The 18,593-nt window shown below is 37.7% G+C and overlaps 1 protein-coding gene across 1 annotated transcript in view; it reads right to left on the bottom strand.

Moving 5' to 3' along the window:
* The window catches only part of nphs1 (NPHS1 adhesion molecule, nephrin), a 146,763-nt gene that overhangs the window by 61,307 nt on the left and 66,863 nt on the right, over positions 1 to 18,593 (bottom strand). Inside the window, 4 exon segments of the mRNA XM_046862206.1 lie at positions 346 to 503; positions 7,895 to 8,066; positions 11,451 to 11,542; positions 11,545 to 11,571. Coding sequence (XP_046718162.1) covers positions 346 to 503; positions 7,895 to 8,066; positions 11,451 to 11,542; positions 11,545 to 11,571 — 449 coding nt within the window.

Raw genomic sequence — 18,593 nt, 5'->3', positions numbered from 1 at the left:
GCAAAGCCTTCCCAGGAGAGTGAATCATATTAAACGAGCAAACAGAAAATGAAATCTAGAATGGGCTGCACCTATGTATAGGTGGTCGGGTGTCCAACTTATGGTCATACAGTTTCTTAAATTGAGGTTATAAAAGTCATCGAGTATAAAAAAAGGTATAAAAAGTGACTGATACTAATAAATCATGCCCAGTTTTATTTAATTATATGAACACCCAAACAAAATTTCAGGTTTTTAATATTATATCAGATTTTTCTAATTGATATTTTGCATTGTTCGTAACCAATTATTTAACTGCTCTTCTTAGGTAAGTCAGGTTCTCAATACAATCCTGTGTTTTTTTACCTCAGTGATAGTAAAGGAAGTGGTGTTGAGCTCCTTGAAGCCAAGCCACCAGCGGATATGAACCGGTGGATTGCTAGAAGAAGTGGAGCAGCACATATTCACCTCTGTTCCCTCTATAGCTTCAGAGGAGCCACTTAGTTCCACATTAGAGGGCTCAACTAGGAGATAGGGAACAGAAAAGAGGAAAAAAATAGACAGATAGTGCAAGTCAGTGTTGCTTCTGAGAAAAGAAAGATCTCAAGAGTAATGAAATGGATAAAATAACCTACTTAATGATTTATTATCTTTACTAGAGGAAAAAAGTTCATTAAATTTGTTCAATTCAAATGATTACATCGGTTCCACATGATTGAACTGAGTTACATTCAGACAAAGTTTAATATAGGCAATTATTTTTGATGGGAAACTTTATAGATTACTATTTTTTTTTAAAGAAATGAAAATAAAAAGTGTTTTCTTAAATCTTGCATCATTCTAAAACTTCTTAATTGTTTCTTTAGACTAATATTAGTTAATAGCATTGACTGAAAATGTGTTCTTTTCAATACATTAGACAAATTAGAAGGTGTTTTTCCATCAGGATTTACTTTCACCTGTAGAACAAGGTAAGCCCTTGAGAGTGGCAGTGTTTAAATGCTGTATAAAAAAAGACAACTAGACAATGACACATGGTTTCTAAATAGTAGAATTTTCCAATACAAGCCCTCGAGTGAGTAGTGACACATTTTCATGATCGAAAGAGCAGCTGCCCTATGAAGACAAGATCATCATGTCTTATAAAATATATAAATGTTGTGTTAAAGGTGCTCGAGGTCTAAGGAAATAGCTTGGTATTTGTATTAAATCGTTTGCTTTTTTCATTTCTTGTCCTTGGCAAGATGCCTGCTATCCATTGCAATTTACATCCGTCTCATTCACACTGCTGAGCAGTTGATGTTAATGGCCATGCTCAAGGGGTCAGCAGTGGCTGCTTGTCAGTGCCAGGCGTTCACATTGAACAACCTTTTGTTTAGTAGTGCAATGTTTAGGACCAATGAAAACCTCTAGATTTGTACAACAGAAAGAAAAGCTCAAGGATTTACCCATTCATCCATTTGCACATACACTATATGGCCAAATGTATTGAGATACCTGACTTTTCTGACCATATGTGGTTCTTCCGCAAGCTGTTACCACAAAGTTGAAGGCATACAATTGTATCGGATGTCTTTGGATGTGGATCATCCATTCATTTAAACTAGTAGACCCAAACCTACTTAAGTGGCCTTCTATCGAACTCTACTATATTGATCACCTTTGGGATAAATTGGAACACTGACTGCCTCCTCAGCCTACCGTACATCAGTACCTGATTTTACTACGCCCTTTTGACTGTATGTGCACAAATCTCCAAAAGCACACATTTTCCCAGAAAAGTGGAGTGGGTATAATAACAGCAAATGGTTACTAAATGTGTAATGGGATGTTCATAAAGCCATACAAATCTTTTGGTCATGTGTCTACAAACGTTTGTACATATAGTGTCCATATTATAGATACATTATAAAAAATATGGCCCTATTTGATACATATACTGTACATTACAGCAGAGAAAAATCTTCAGCTATTCTAACTTGTTAGGGTGGTGGAGTCAGAGTGCAGGTCAAACAGTATTTCTGCAATTTAAAACACCTAGAGCAGGGAGGGGAGAGAGCAAGTACCTCATTCCCTTTCAATAACTCGAGCTGTGTCACAGCTCTTTGGGAACGCTTCCGTGTTGCTCACGCTCTGAATCAAGTGTGTAATCCGTCCAACAGCAAGACCAGGAAGCTACAAAATGCGCATGCAGTGGAGCCGACGCTAGCTTCTGTTTGTTCAGGTAAGCGCTTTGTGTGTGAATCTGTGTAGGCATGAGCTTGAAAAGCAAGCAGAATTTTAGATGATGTGTCATTTGCTTGGGAGAGGAGCACACTCAGTCGGCTCTCGAGGGGTTCGACTGCTCACATTGTAGCTGCATGACTATTCACACTCTATGCTCGCGGAGATCGCTCTTTGAGGAAAGTCCTCTTCCTCACGGCTCGGGCCCCACTCTTCCCTAAGCAAAGCGCCGTCGGATGTCGCTTGGTTCCCATACGGATCTGACAGAGGGCATGAGACGGGCGCGTCCCTTTCCCCCTTCTCACCTGCCGGGTCTTCGGCGGTTTCTTTCCCAGGCGTGAGCGGCGTGGCGCTCCACATTTCTTCCTCCGAGGAGGGAGAAATTATTTAAGCTAGCAAGCCTACGGACTCCTCCCAGTCTGTGCTGTATGAAAAGCTCCTGGAGGTGACGCGGGCCGTGTCCAAGCTCAAACTAGCTCCAAGCTCAAACAAAAAGCAGAAGCAGCACACATGCCGGGATTTGCCTTTTTTTCTGAGTCTGCACACTGATGTGTCCAGGTCCTGGGATAGCCCATATGCGGCCTGCCTCTTAACCCCACAAGCCTCGCTGTATGCAAACGTGGTTCAACCAGTACTCCGTGGTTCCGAAGAAGGATGGGGGATTGCGTCCAATTCTAGATCTACGCTCTTTGAACCACTCACTTATGAGGCTCAGGTTCAGGATGCTCACTCTCAAGCAGGTCGTGGCACAGATCAGGTCCAAGGACTGGTTTGTCACGATAGATCTAAAGGAGGCATACTTCCACGTATCCATCCTTCCTGCTCACAGAAGGTTCCTGAGGTTTGCTTTCGGGGGCGAAGCTTACCAGTATCTAGTCGTCCCCTTCGGCCTGGTACGCTCACCACACATATTCACAAAATGCATGGATGCGGCTTTGACCCTGCTAAGGCTTCGGGGTATCCACATTCTGAACTATATCGACGATTGATTATGTCTCACACTTGGATCGAAGCTATCCTCATCACAGTCAAAAAAGTGGGAGAAGGTCAGTCAGTCACTGTGAAGCAGTTCCAGAGGCTGCTGAAAGTCATGGCAGCAGTGTCCAGTGTAATTCCACTTGGCCTCCTGCACATGAGACCCCTCCAGTGGTGGCTCAGAGACAGAGGTGGTACAGAGGTGGTACTTAAATCAGAGAGCAGATGCCCATTAGAGGCAATAGCGGAAAATGGAAATTGAAAAATGGAGACTCCACCTCGAGGTGGTGGAGCAGATATGGCGGAGGTTTTACAGAGCTCAGATGGATCTGTTTGCGACTCAGGAGACATTGCACTGTCCTGTCTGGTTCTCCCTCACTCACCCAGCCCCCTTTGGGCCAGATGCCATGGTACATACGCGGCCGAGGCCACGCCTGTACGCCTTTCCCCCTATCGCGTTGCTCCCGGTAGTTCTGGAGAGAGTTCACCGGGAAGGAGTCCATCTCCTCCAGGTGGCACCTCAATGGCCAGGCAGACCATGGTTCACTAACCTGGTGTCTCTCCTCAAGGAACCTCTTTGGAGAGATCCCATCTCCCAGGCTGGGGGAACTCTGGTTCAACCCTGCCCAGAGTTATGGAGGTTGTGGCCCTAAAGCTCCAGCCTGTGGCCCCTTTGTCAGGTTTTACGACCTCAACCTTAGAGACACTCCCTCTGTCCTGCGCTCTGGTTGTGCTCTCACACACTATTCAAGGACTGGTCAGTGTGGCATGATTGGACATTGGCTTATTCCTAAAGCGTTTTGATGCAACTCGAGTTCCAGAAAGGGAAGGTCTCTAGGTTATGTATGCCGCGCTTCCCTGCCGCGTTTCCCTTCTCATTTGCAGTCCTTTTTTTATTTGCGTGTTGCCGTTGGCCGGATTACACATGTGATTTAGAGTATGAGCAACTCGGAAGCATTCCCAAAGAGTTGTGACACAGCGTCTCTTTCCCTCAGGGAACTAAGGTTACATATATAACCTAGAGATGCTCAAACCTAACAGCAGCAAGCTGTCAGTGCTGCCACATTAGACATGCACACATCCTTAAGTGATATCTTTATCCCCTTTTTCTGTTCTAGATTATTATTTTATTTTATTTTTATGTAAATGGTGCTTTTATTAAAAGCCATGAATCAGTTCATGAAAATATATCCTCCCAAATACATCTGAGCAAAGACCACCATGCTGTCTAGCAGTCCTGGGACTTACACATGCAACTTTCTGTGTCCTAGAACAGAGTGTAACAGTACACCGCTTTCTTTATAGAAACAAAATAGGACACGTTAATACTGTATGTGTGATGGGGAAGGAAAATCCTGAAAATATTGCTAATTTTTTTCCCTAATGCTTGTCGGTTGACAATGTTTTGACTAAAATGATACATGTATGAACTTCTCTTTTTGCATGTACATATCTCAGGTAATAATTTCTTACGTTATTGACGTATGCATACCTACAAAAGTACAAAAAAAAAACATTTTCATTCGAGGATTTTATAAGCAGCCTATATACAGACATGGTTAAAAAAATAGACTGTCATTTAATTCTATGTTGAGGCCCAAATGACATATTGAAATTGAAACGAAGTAGCAACATATAGTAGTTCTTTGTTTAAAAAGTAGGCAAAAAAGCCAGGCAAAAAAAAAAAAAAAAACTTTGCTAGTGAAATAAACACTCGTTGATAAGTTTTATCAGTTTCTCACATTGCTTTAGAGTCATTTTCACAATATTATTATTTTTTTTTTAATAAAAAGATTAAAATAGAGTATTTCTCACCCTGCACAAGTTATCTTGCAGGTCATACGCCATAACTTTTTAACAAGCCTTCAATTGGTTGTAAACCACAGTCTTTTGCTTTGCTAATTGATTCTTCTCCCAATGCATCACTTACGACTTCATAGGCTTTTACAAATCAGACTGCAACAATTAAAAGGTGCACTAATTAAAACGGTCTCTGGAGGCAGCCCAAATGTCTGCGTCGGCACGAATTCCTTTTTCGTTTCTTTCCGCGAATTTGATGAAGCGTTTTAAAAGCAGTGGCGGAAACAATAACAATTACTCGCATTTAATGTTCACTCCAGGTTTGAGACAATCGCTTGATAAAACGCAAAGCATTAAAGAGCAGTAGATTCATTAAGCTGCCAGAGGAATGTAAAATATTAACAAAATGTTCAATGACATCCAACTTTGGTGTTAAACATCCAGCAAATTTTGCATGGACGAAAAAAAAAAAAAAGACAGAAATATGATCAAATATTAGGGAAGAGTTTCCAAAAGCATTTCAGCATAAAGTGCGTTGTTAAATTCTGGACTCACAAATTGCATTAAACACTCTGCTTGTCTTTATGAGGCTTTTTGGGAGAGAATGAGAATTGAGTGAGCTTGCCGTGATACTGTAATGCGCACAAATGACTAATATCCATTTGTTCGAGACTTCTAACCTGTTATTCACTCAAGTAGGACTCGAGACACTGGTAGGAGAATTTGGATTGTTCACCCAGTTGTATACAAATCTAGCTGTACAATGTTTAATGGTGGAGAGTGAGAAAGAATTTTTTATTTAAGTACATTTTTTTCGAGTCTGTCTACTTTATCAAAGTATGTTCATTTTGTTCCAACTTTTACTTCTCCACATTTTCATGTGTAATATATAATAAACATGTCGTTTCTCACTACTTAGAGGTTACAGATAAAAAAATAAACTTATTGTGAGACCACAAGTGTAACTGGCAGAAATTTAATCAGTTGTATTTCAGTTAAAGGAAATTTATTTTTATATTTATCCCACCAAAAAACCCAAATTTGTTCATTAGGGTTTAGATCACAGCTCCATGGAAGGACACTCAAGATCTTCAATTCCAAACAATGTAAAGCATATTATGGATCTGGCTTCATGCACATTGGCAAGCTGGAACAGGTTTGGGTCTCCTAGTTCAAGTGACTGGAATACTTAATGCTCCTGCATTCAGAGACATCCAGTACAATTCTGTGCCTCTGACTTTGAGGTAACAATTTAGGTTAAAACCACTTATAGATGGAAATGTCAGGTTTCCAAGTACAATTGTCTATATAGTGCATATATCATATACAGTATATTGTATTTACTGAAATCTAATAAATTTCAACCTTTGATTCATAAATTATCTTTAAATGTGTCCACATTATTTACATATTTTTAAATATCTCATCCCATTAATTGATTTTGTTTTTTTAAACATACTTTTCCAAATATCCCTTATTTTTAATATACATTTATATAATATATAATGTAATTATTCTAAAATCTTTATTAGATATTAGATTAAGTAAAAAACCTGTCAAGTCCCTGTGTTACTACCGAACATTTATATATATATATATATATATATATATATATATATATATATATATATATATATATATATATAGTGGAACCTGGTTATGTCGATGTCCTAGGGGGTCACCAAAAAGCATCGAGATAACCGAAAATCAATATGGCGGCAATATATTAACGTGCTTAAAATTTCTTTATGTACATGATGTGCGTTAATAAATGAGAATGTGCATGCACGTGTTTTTGGAGGGTTTTTTACACAACAGCGTTGCCACGATTTGTTTGATGTAGGCATGCTATAAAAATGTTTGTTAACTGTCAGGAATCCACCTGCCACGCCTTCTTTGGCAGGTGCATTCTCGGCCGCTTTCTCTGAAGCTCCCGGCTTTAATCGCGCACATATGGGACTCGTTTAGCATCATCACCAGCTCCTATTTAAACTTCCACACTCTCGCCGTCCGTTATTGTTGGTATGTGTTGGTTCACGGCGGTCGTTGTTATCGCTCATGCGTATCCTTCCCACCGGCACTCTCTCAACGTGCATCGCGGATTCCCCCTGATCCTGCCGGTGTTCATTCTATGCTTTTGCTGCTCATCCCACGTTCTCCCGTGTGCTGTTCAGCGCCGCGCTTCTACTTTCGCCTCCCATTCATCGCATAACATTTAACAACAAAAGGCATATGTGCACTAACAGCAGAGATTCACCAGTATACAATACAAACCTGTAGCATCTGTAAAGCTTGATTTTTCCCCAACTTTCGCGAGTTTTTCTGCGGCTGCACAGTGCCAATCGAGATAACCGACGTTAAATGGCAAATTTTTCCCCCCTGATGCTCGCGATATTAGGGTTCGGCGACATAAAACATCGACATAACCGCTAAAAAAATGCTAAGACAAAGTGAGAATTTGGCGGTTCCACTTCAAAAACGTCGACTTAATAGGGTTGTCGAGTTAACCGAGGTCGAGATAAGTGGGTTCCACTGTATATATGTGTGTGTGTCTGTAAAACATATTAATCCGAGTGCATTAATATACTGTATAGAAACCTGTCACCAACTGCCAAAGCTGCTTTTATAGAAAATGACTCGGCACACTTGGACCAATCAGATGCGTGAATTCAACAGCTCTTTGGTAAAATGTCTTATTAATAAGGAAGCTGGCGATAAACCAAATAAAGAACTGGCTGTGACCTAATTACGTTTTCTTGATAATGCCAATCGGTGTATTTGTTTTGCAAATAATGCCGTCAGGTCAAACCAAGCTGGCATTATTATTGCTGTGCTTTTTGGCTCTTTAGACACCTGGAACAAAAGGTCAGTATGAAATAAAGGTCATATGATGCAAAAATGAAGCCTGGTGACTAACAAAGGACAGTGAGGGTGCGAGTGATGACCATGGGAGATCGGGACACTTGATTAACGCTCTCGCAGCGCAGCACAACTTTATTGTCTTCTGGCTTCACCTCCATCACCAGGGTACTGCTGGCCTTATGGGAGACAGTGTCCATCTCCCAGATAGTAGGCAACACCTCATCATTCTGACAAAGATAGATAGAGTCGAGAGAGAGAGAGAGAGAGAGAGAGAGAGAGAGAGAGAGAGAATTTATTGAGGATGATGATAACTTTTTATCAAAGTAATGTGAATTAGAGTGAATACAATTTTATTTAAAAGATAAAGATCCATAATAGGAGACTACAAAACAGAGAGAAAGAGAGAGACAGGAAGAAAAGAGATGGAGAGAAGGAAGGGAGGAAGGATATCAACTAACTTAAAAACATTAAGAGCAAAGCAAACAAATACAAGTATAATAAAAGGCAACACAGCTAGCTCATTAATGCTTATTCTATATATGGCTGCTGAGTATTCTGATAATATTGACATTTAGAATCTAATTAATGCATGTAGCATGTTAGATATGTATTGATTAGGCAAAACAAAAAACAAGGCATCTATGAAACAGACAGCTAACTTACTGATGTACTGTATGTGAATGTATTCCTTAATAAAGAGTATGCTAGCTCACAGATCTATTTTGTTAAAAAGCTAATAAATGCTTACTAAATTCTCTAAACATTTACGCTTTGAACTATGCTAGACAACAATCCAGAGAACTAGCCAACTGATGTATGTATTTCCTCATGATGAGCAGCTGGCTAACATACAGTAGCAAGATAGTTCATGCTATTTGAAGGACTGCCAAATAATGTGCTAGCTACAAAACTGGCAATTCCACATAACACTTGATTTCAAACATTTTCTGAAATTGTTGTATGAGTGAACACAACGAAAAAAGAGAGTAAAGTGAAAAGAGAGATATAACATCAGCAAGTGAGTCAGGCAGTGACTGACAGAATCGCACCAAGGTAGGGGAAAAGCTTTACTCCAAAAAAAAAAAAAAGATGGAAAAAAAGAGCAAAAATATTAAGACAAAAGAGAGCATAAAGGTGTGAGAAAGAGAGATAGATAGATAGATGAGAATGATAAGACATTTCTGTTTTGAAACCGAGCTCCTGCTGAGGGAAATTTGTTTGCAGCAGATGTGCAACCACATACATACACACAAACACACACTCGCAAACACACACACAATCCTATTCACAGTTTGACACTATGAAACACAAAAACGAATTGCTTGAGAGAACAATGCTTTTGATGTTTTTTTTACCTCGCTTGGCTTTTCTGGTGTCCTTGGTTGAACTGCCATTTGTTTGAGTGTGTGTGTGTGTGTGTGTGTGTGTGTGTGTGTGTGTGTGTGTGTCTGGATATCTGTGTATATGTATTTTGTTTATACAGTCACTTGTTTGTCTGCAAGTCTGTAAAGAGGTAAATGATGGAAGAGAAGTCGCTGACTGAGATACTCACAATCCACCGTGTCCTCAGAAACGATAAATCGCCCGACCACAATTCTTACTCATCCTGCTACAAAGTCATGCTAGGATAGACACAGCTGTCACTGTCACACAATTTACGCCTGCAGCCCTGACATTTTGCTGAAAGATAATACACTACTCAACTCGCCATTTCCATTTTTTAATTTGGACGATTCTTTTATCTAAAGTGACATACAAACCAAGCGGAATCCTATCTAAGCACAAGAGATGAGCAGTTAATGGTTAAGGGCCTTGCTCAAGGGCCCAGCTCCTGTCTCATTGTCAGATTAGGGATTGCACTGAGTGAGCTGTTAACTAATGGCTTATGTCAAAATCAATTTAAGTACATAGAATTAGAAAGCCAGAAGGCCATAGTTATAGAGAAAGTACACTTCTAGAGAAAGCATCAGAATGTTCACAAATTTATGTTCGTAACACTGCATTCCAGACAACACAAGGTTTGGATATTTAGAACCAGATAAGGAGTAGATCTTAAGTGAATACTTATATTGAGATTCTTTGTGATCTGAAATGTATGGATGCTGTCATTACTCTATTTTTAATACATTCATTTGGGTTTGTAGATGGTGGAGCGGATGGCCACATTATGTCCCAGAGCTCCCTCATAACTGTGTTACCCTCTGGCTCTCCCTTTTAGTTATGCTGTCATAGGTAACAGTACGGATACCTAATAAGCCATGTTTCTCTCTCTACCTTTCACCACATCTACTTTTTCTTTCTCTCTGCTGAGCTACACATGCTCCTTATCCCTATACCCTTCTTCTTTCTGGATGCACCTGATGATCCTGACCCCCTACTTCTGAATGGAGATCTCTTCATTTGCAAACAACTGAAACATCTGTTGCTAAGAATGGTTCCACATGAACTAATCTATAAGTTTACTGTGAAGCGTTTTTTTTTTTTTTTATCCAAGAACTATAAATATGGATTTGCACTGTAATTAAAATAAACAGTATGTTACAATGGCTTGGGGCTGTGGTGGTTTTATATTCAATTGTCCATCTAATATAGAACTATATTAAGAGGACATTTGGTGTCACCCTGATGAAGATGGATTCCCTTTTGAGTCAGGTTGTTCTCAAAGTTGTTCCTCATGCAATCTCACCACTGGCTTGCTTATTAGGAATAATTTTATAGGGACTAATTTATGAAGCAATAATGTATATTTACTTTTTATTTATTGTTGTAAAGCTGCTTTGGGACGATGTCTATTCTTAAAGTGCTATAGAAACAAAATGTAATAGATATTTGAATGAGAAATTAGATATTACATTTTATTATTCTATTTAATTTGAATAGAAATTAGAAATGTATTGAGAAAATATTAACTAAACTGCTAGTGACTAATATATTTATTCACAATATGCCATACATATGAACATATAACTGAAAATTGTTTTTGCATCACAAATTGAGTCTGAAAAATTATAAAAGACTGTATGTTTCCAAACTTTTGACAGGCACTGTACATATTATAGTCTATTAAACAATCTTTTTTTCAATCATGTAACCAAGAAGCCATCAATATGTGAATTATAGCAAACCTTAATGAAAGTCTAAAAGTGAAACATGCTAGTGAATTGGGGAAAGCTCTTGGGAAAGAATCTTTCACTGTGCTATATGCAGTATTTTGTTAAAGAAAGATCTCACAGATTTTGCAAAGAAACTCAGATGTCTGACCCTGTATCCACCATGCATGTTTGGAATGCAATCCGCCATCATTTTGCTCATTTTCTATAATGAAGTGATAATGATTGCCTTACACAATAGTCTTAGTAATTAAGCTAATCATGCACATCTATAGCAGAATGAGAGGACAATGGCCCCACTATAGTTTGCGCTTTTCAAGAATATACCTTTATACTGAACTTCCTGTTTTAACCTACCACCTATTGTTCCCCAATGGAATTATATTTTTAGAACCAAAACCTTTTGAATCTACAGAGAATAAAACCAAACAGGAAAAGTTGAGGAGTAACCTACTGGAGGTCAAACTGTAGTCAGTGATGATTCCTTTTTTTTTATCTCACCTTAGTCCAGTGTAGTGTAGCCAAAGGGTTTCCTCCATATGACAGACAGACTAACCGGAGATGGGTCCCGGCATTCACCTCTTCACTCTCAATCCTTCTATCACCGGAGCCTGGGGTGGAACTGAGAAAGAATAGGGCAGAGAGAGTAAAAAACAGAGGGGAGAGAGAAAAAGAGAGAAGATTTTGAGACACAAGCCGATATACATTATGACATTTCAGTCCATTCTGTAATCCTTTACATGGCAAGAGGAAGCACTGATAGCAGAAGAGCAGAGAAAAAAAGACTAACTGTCTGATAGTAGTGGGGAAGGAGAAAAAAAAAAGATTTTATTTCTATTTATTCAACAACCTGATCATCTTTACACAAAGGTAATGGTGGAATGATTGAAAGATCGATACACTGGGTACTAAAGGTTTTTTTTTTGTTCATTTTTATATTGATAACCAAGAGAGTCATTCTACCTCACAACAAATCAATAGTAGCTTGAAGAATCGAGTTCAGTTGTCAGATTTCCATTTATAATTTATTTTCAAAAATAATGTAATATTTTTATTTCCGGCAGTAGCAAGCTAGTAGTAAGCGAACTGCAAACTTTATTTTCTTTCTTTCTTTTTGAATATAGTAATTTTTTGACAAAAGGAACCAAAAAAAAGTTGGCGTTAGATTTCAATCCGTTTACCCGAGTAAGCGAAGTGTAACAGGGAAGAAGGAGGTGAGTAAACAAGCAGGAAATATGAGCTTGATGAAACGGACAGAGAGAGTGGCTTATTTTATTCCCTGACAGCGCCGTTAAATTGGGAGCCATTTAATGCTGCCGCTGCAGAGAGGAAAAACTCGGCCCTCTGATGAAAGCATTAAGCATGGAGAGTGAGCCGCGTCCTGGCGCTAGTCCATAAAACAAAATAACAGATGTTTAAACCGTAATAAGGTGAGGCGGAATATGAATAAATTACAGGGTGGCTCCTGAATAAAACATGGTGCCATAAAAAATAAAAAAAATAAAAAGAATCTTGGCCTTTGTTATTGCCGACGGACAGATGAGGGGCCTGGCATGACAAAGTGGCCTCTCGTACGAAATCTGGCACCGATGGAAACAGGCATGGATTTGATGAGCCGGGTGTGCTGAGTAAGGCTGCCATGTTGGACCTCTTTTCTGCAAGATTAGCACTTAGTGCCTCGGTCGAGTTGAAATGGAAGTAGGAGCAGTTTGTTGGGGGAAGCAGACAGAGTAAGAGAAGGAAGAGGAAGGATGAAAAGATAATTAAGATCTGTGGGAGGAAAGTGCAAGAGATGGCCATGCATGCAAATGGAAGGATGCAAGCAAGCGACACCAAGTGTCACAATCTGCACCAAAGTTTTAATTAACAATAGACATTGTGAGTTGCAGGGAAATGAGCTAGCAGTTGTAGTGAGTTACTGTTTAATTCTAAGTAAAGGGAACATTTCCGATGGGAGGATATGGATTTAGATCAGTGTGAAGCAGGCTGGATTTAGGGTGGAGCTACATTTTGATAATGTAAATACTTAGCAGACACATCATTCAGAAAAAAACAGCTGCTTTGGTCAACCACTGGACGTGGGACAAGAAATTAGTGAGCAACTCAAGAACCTTGAGGATGGATTTGGACTGTAATTAACAACAGTTTACTACAATGGCTCAGGACCACTGCATTTAAGTGCCTAGTATTAACACCTTAACAATGATGGACCTGCAATGAATGGAAATTTAGAGACATCCAAACGAGGATGGGTTCCCTTGTAAGTTTCTTCCTCATGTCATCTCAGGGAGTTTTTCCTTTCCACAGTCTCTACGATCATTAGCGCTTTATCTGTGTAAAACTATTTTGAGACAATTTTTATTGTCAGAAGCGCAAAAAATTACAATAATGGAATGTGGGTCTTTTTCAGGTATCACAAGGACACAAATGCAAGTGCAGGTAATCAGTCTTAATGATAGCGTTATTCTCTAATAGTGTTTTCATCTAAAAACTCTGCATCCACACTATTGTTTTTTAATAATTTTTCAAAGGTTGCTCATCCACGCTGAAACGTCTGAAAACGCTTATGTGCCTGTACTGCCCATGAGCAAAATGTGAGACACATCGATCTGCATCATTTCCGCCTGGCTTTTACTTATTTTCCAACTCTTTAAATCTCTAATGTTGAGGAAAGGCACTGTCACATGACTAAAAATGGGGCATCGTTTTCAAAAGTCATCGTTTTTCACACTGCGACGCGAAAACTGCGCATTTTTTTTATTTTTCCTCTTTGGAGATCGTTTTCCCAAAGCTACATTTTCGTAGACTAAAAAACCCGATCCCAGTGTGCATGGAAGGCCAAAATGGGGAAATAATTATGCGTATTAGTGTAAACAAGGTATATTCTTTCTGTCCATTTTGTTCCTTTTCTTATATGGTTTTCTTTCGTCTCAGGCTGATTTCACTAGCTGACTGATTAGCATTACATGTATGGTACATTAATTTTGTTCAGGACTTGAAATTCTGTGCTTTTGTCTGAACCAGTCATTTTTGGATATGTTTTTTGTTGTAATATTTCTTCTATGTTCTGACTTTCTGTATTTTTGTGTCATTTAGCAACATTTGTATAGTGCTTTTAACAATGAACATTGTCTCTAAGCAGCTTTATACAGATAAAGTGGTGATAAAAATTAATAAGATGTTCTTTAGAAATGTGCATTTGTCCATTTACCCTTTGCTATTTACATGGCATATGGCAGACACACTTATCCAGAGTCAGTAACAATTATCTCATTCATACAACTGAGCAGTTGAGGGTTAAGGGCCTTAAGATTTAAGGGCCCAGCAGAGTCAGCTTAGTGGTGGTAGGATTTGAACTCTTGACTATTTGACCAGAAGTCCAATACCTCAACCATTACCCACTAACCCAACCCTCCCTGCTGCATTTAGCATGAAGCATACGAAAAAGAGAAGGTGCCTCTAATATATTCAACATCATATAGAACTTGAAAGGAATCTGAGAAAGAAATCTAACAGTTTATTATATACCAAACAAGACAAATAAAAAATGGGAATCAAAAAAGGTCAGGTGGTGTACAAAAGGGTAAACTGGGCTAGACCAGAATCGTGCATTTGGAAACAAAACAGGTCGATATCGAAATGGCATTAAAAAAACAAGGCTTGGTAATATCAGTAGTACAAGTACAAACAAATACATCACAGTTTGATTGAACCGGTCTTTTTTTTTAAGTGTGAGAGTGTAATTGAGAAAAACTGTGCTCAATCAGTAGCGTAGTGCATGAGAGGGCTGCAAAATGTGGGAAATGTCATGTTTGATGAGAAATAGAAAAATTCCAGCATAAATCTCTATTTGTCACTATATCACAGGGAAATCCTTATCCTGAAATATCCCAGCTTATAAGGAAATTGGGGTCAGAGGACAGGGACAGTCATGATATAGTGCCCCACTATTGGCATTTATTTTTCTTTTTAATACACTTTAATCATTTATTTTTTTGTTATTTCTCAAAGAACATTGTAACATAAATCTTCACAGGCTTGCAATCCATCATTAAACTATTCCTTTAACTATTCTAGAATGTTCCAGAATTTGTTGGATATTTTTTAAAGGTTTTGCTAGGCTTTTATTTTAGTTTGGTTCCCATTGTAAAAACAGAATAAACCACTTTGTTATGTGCTTTTATTTGTATGTCATAGGTATATACTCAACTCTAATCTTTGATTTATTTTTCTTTGAACTTAGCGCTCCAAACCCCATCATGTTTTATTCCTTACTTGATGAATTAATGAAAGATGCATTTCTCAGCATTTCCATATCGCAGTCTGTTTTCACTGAGACCACCCACTCATCATTAATATTCATAGGAATCCCCAATGACTGTTAACATTTCATAAGTGTACACAAACGTTTCGGAGTCCAAGAACGAAGAGGTGTAAAATATTTAACTAGCACAACACAACCTTTCCCAGTTCTGTATTTATGCTGAAGTGCATTAACAGTAGCGACTTTAGCACATAAACACAGAGAAATACATGAATTCTTCTGCATAGTAAAAGAAATAAATCATTCTATAGTACTGTACCTAGAAAATGTTTCCAGGTGAAAGTCAGGAGAGGAGAAAGTGACTTGATTAGGTTACACACTGTATCAAATATTTGGGATCAAATCAATTGCAAGAATCTTTTCATTTTCTAGTAAAGTGAAATGGAGCCTGGCTAATAATGCGGCCTCATTGCAAAAATAAATACAATTAAGGAGATTTCATACACTATATTGACAAAAGTTTGTGGACATCTCATTAAACATTCTGTCTCCATCTGCTGTTATAATAACCTCCACTCTTTGGGGAAAATGTTCCACTACATTTCTGGAGTGTGTGTGTGGAGATTAGTGCTCATTCAGACATAAGGGTGTAAGTAAAGACCGGTACTGATGTAGGGCAAGGAGGCCTGGGTGTTTCAAATAGGGTTTAGTTCTGAGCTCTATATCCTCTATAGGTTCCACTCCAAACTATGAACACTATATCTTCATGAAGCTGGCTTTGGGCACAGGCACAAAGAGAAAAAAACTTTGTGGTAACAGTTTGCTGAAGAAATAAAAGAGCTGTAAAAGTCAGGTGACTCAATAATTTTGTCCATACCGTAGATGTTTGCATGAAACCAAAGACACTTTTTTTATAGTTATTACTTGTTCCTTCCCAGTTCCTTATCATATTCCTCCAAAACTCCAAGGTTTAATCTGAGACTAATCAAACACTGCCACCCTTTCTAATTTGCTATGTGAAAGGGCAACGTAACACACTTGGTGGAAAGGACTATCTGCCCTCTTCCACATACACAAGCTTTCAAATACCCATTATTGGCTAGTGTTACAACTGAGGTTAAAGAGTGTGCTATCTCTACCACATTTTTGTGAATTGAATTTACAATAGGCAATAGCTATTTTTTTTTTATATTGCAAAAAAAAAATAATATATATATAATATATATATATATATTTCAAATCTAAAGTAAAAAATAAAATAAAATAAAAACACAATAACCAGACCAAATTCACAATATCCCTCTTTTTAACACAATGCTGCTCCGTATATAGCAATATGTCACAATAGTAAAATGTTTTAACTTTAAATAAAATTACTTTTTTTCTTGAAAAATTCTGGCCATTGCTTTACTCTGTGTAACATAGTGTCTTTACTGTTGGTGATAGGCCTATAATCAGCCTCTTGCATGTTTCATGGAAATCTTTCCTTTTTTTTATCTTGTGCTCGGTTCCACGAAAGTAAAAAGTAAAAAAAATAAAAATCTGTGGCAAATTGTCCATGGATTTAAACTCAATCCCACCAAACAATCTTCTCACCAGCAATTTAATGTCTTAACCAATATCACATGTTGATGTGATTCCTTATAGCCAAAGAAGTCAGAAAGAATACATCACCTCTCAATGACTCATTAGCTAAATTTACATGTAATCTAATAGTCTGTTAATAATCTAACTATTTGCTTAATCCAGCAAAGCTCCCTGTATTGTATACATCTAAATTAGAGAAAATGATATGGAAAATGTGTTTAATAGTCTGTTAAATCAAAGACTAACTACCATGTAGGTATGTGGAATTATTGCATATGTTCTGCACAAGAACAATTACATCATGAGATATACTGGAGGGCAGGATATCAATTCATCAGCGGGGTTTGAATGCTGATGTGAGATGGTGATTGAAAGAGGGAGACTTTGAATCCAGACTTTAAGTGCCTTAATACTCAAATACTTGGGTTGTGTCCTCTTTTTCAAGAGGTATTTTTGTATTAATGAATTTCGTAATTCATTAAGATTGGCGAAAACATGTAAATTTTAAATAAACCTCCCAAAAAAATACAGAATGCAAATGAATTTGTTTAACAATAAGCATATACATCATGAAAAAAAGGTATTGAGACACCTGACCTTTCTAGTAATTTAAAGGCACAAAATTGTATAGGATATCTGTAAACATGGAAGCATTACATTTTCCTTTAATTTGAACTAAAAGACTTAAACCTGTTCCTGCATGAAGATGCCCCTGTGCCAGCTTCATGAGGATATGAGTTGGAGTAGCTTTAAGTAGCATGCTATGGAATGCTGAACTCAAAGGAACACCTTTGGTATAAATTAAAATGCTGACTGTACCCCAGGCCTCCTCACCCTACATCAGTTTTATATATATATATATATATATAGCCCATGTGGTCCGATCCAACAGACGAGCTTCTGTGGTTTCAATTGCTGAAGAAGTTAATGCTGCTAATGGTGGATGGGTCAGGACTGTTCAAGTCAAGTCATGTCAAGTCAAGACTTTTTTGGCAGTAAAAGGGAGACCAACACAATATTATACAGGTGGTCATAATGTTATACCTGATCGGTGGCCATAAAGTTATGCCTGATTGGTGTAGATAAAGAATGACAACTTCGAACACATTTGCTACTACACCATACTTCATTTTCCACATATTTCAGAAATGAACATTAATATAAGGTACAAAAAACAACCCATTCCAATTAGATTTAATGTATATAGAGTGGGAAAAATTCTACCATGTACAAAACTCAAAGATAGAACATCAGGAATTTGAGTGTGTGTGTGTGTGTGTGTGTGTGTGTGTGTGTGTGTGTGTGTGTGTGTGTGTTTTTCTTCCATATTAAACTGTTCTTACACCACTTAGGTGTATATTTGTAATTTAAACTGTATATATTATATATATATATATATATATATATATATATATATATATATATATATATATATATATATATATATATATATATCCAAGATCACAAAAAAAATCACTTCTAACCAAAAATATCTGAACTGCACATTTATTAAAAAAGGACCCGTTCTGATACCCAGTTCAGTTCTACCTTTTTGACTGCATTCAGTTATAATTAAATTCAGTTCACTTCAGTTTAATTTGCATAGTGCTTCTAACAATGGATATTGTCCAAAAGCAGCTTTTTACAGGGATAAATAGGTTAAAAATATAAATGTATATGTTACTGCATATAAGTTTAATGCTTATAAAATTATTTCTTATTTGTTTATCTATAATAAGCAAGCCAGTTGTGACAATTTTGAGGAAAAACTCCTTAAAATTGTAAGAGGAAGA

The sequence above is a fragment of the Silurus meridionalis genome, chromosome 12 (genome assembly GCF_014805685.1).
Source record: "Silurus meridionalis isolate SWU-2019-XX chromosome 12, ASM1480568v1, whole genome shotgun sequence".
Lineage (NCBI taxonomy): Eukaryota > Metazoa > Chordata > Actinopteri > Siluriformes > Siluridae > Silurus > Silurus meridionalis.
The sequence above is the reverse complement of the archived record's forward strand: the minus strand, read 5'-3'. Positions and strand labels throughout refer to the sequence as shown.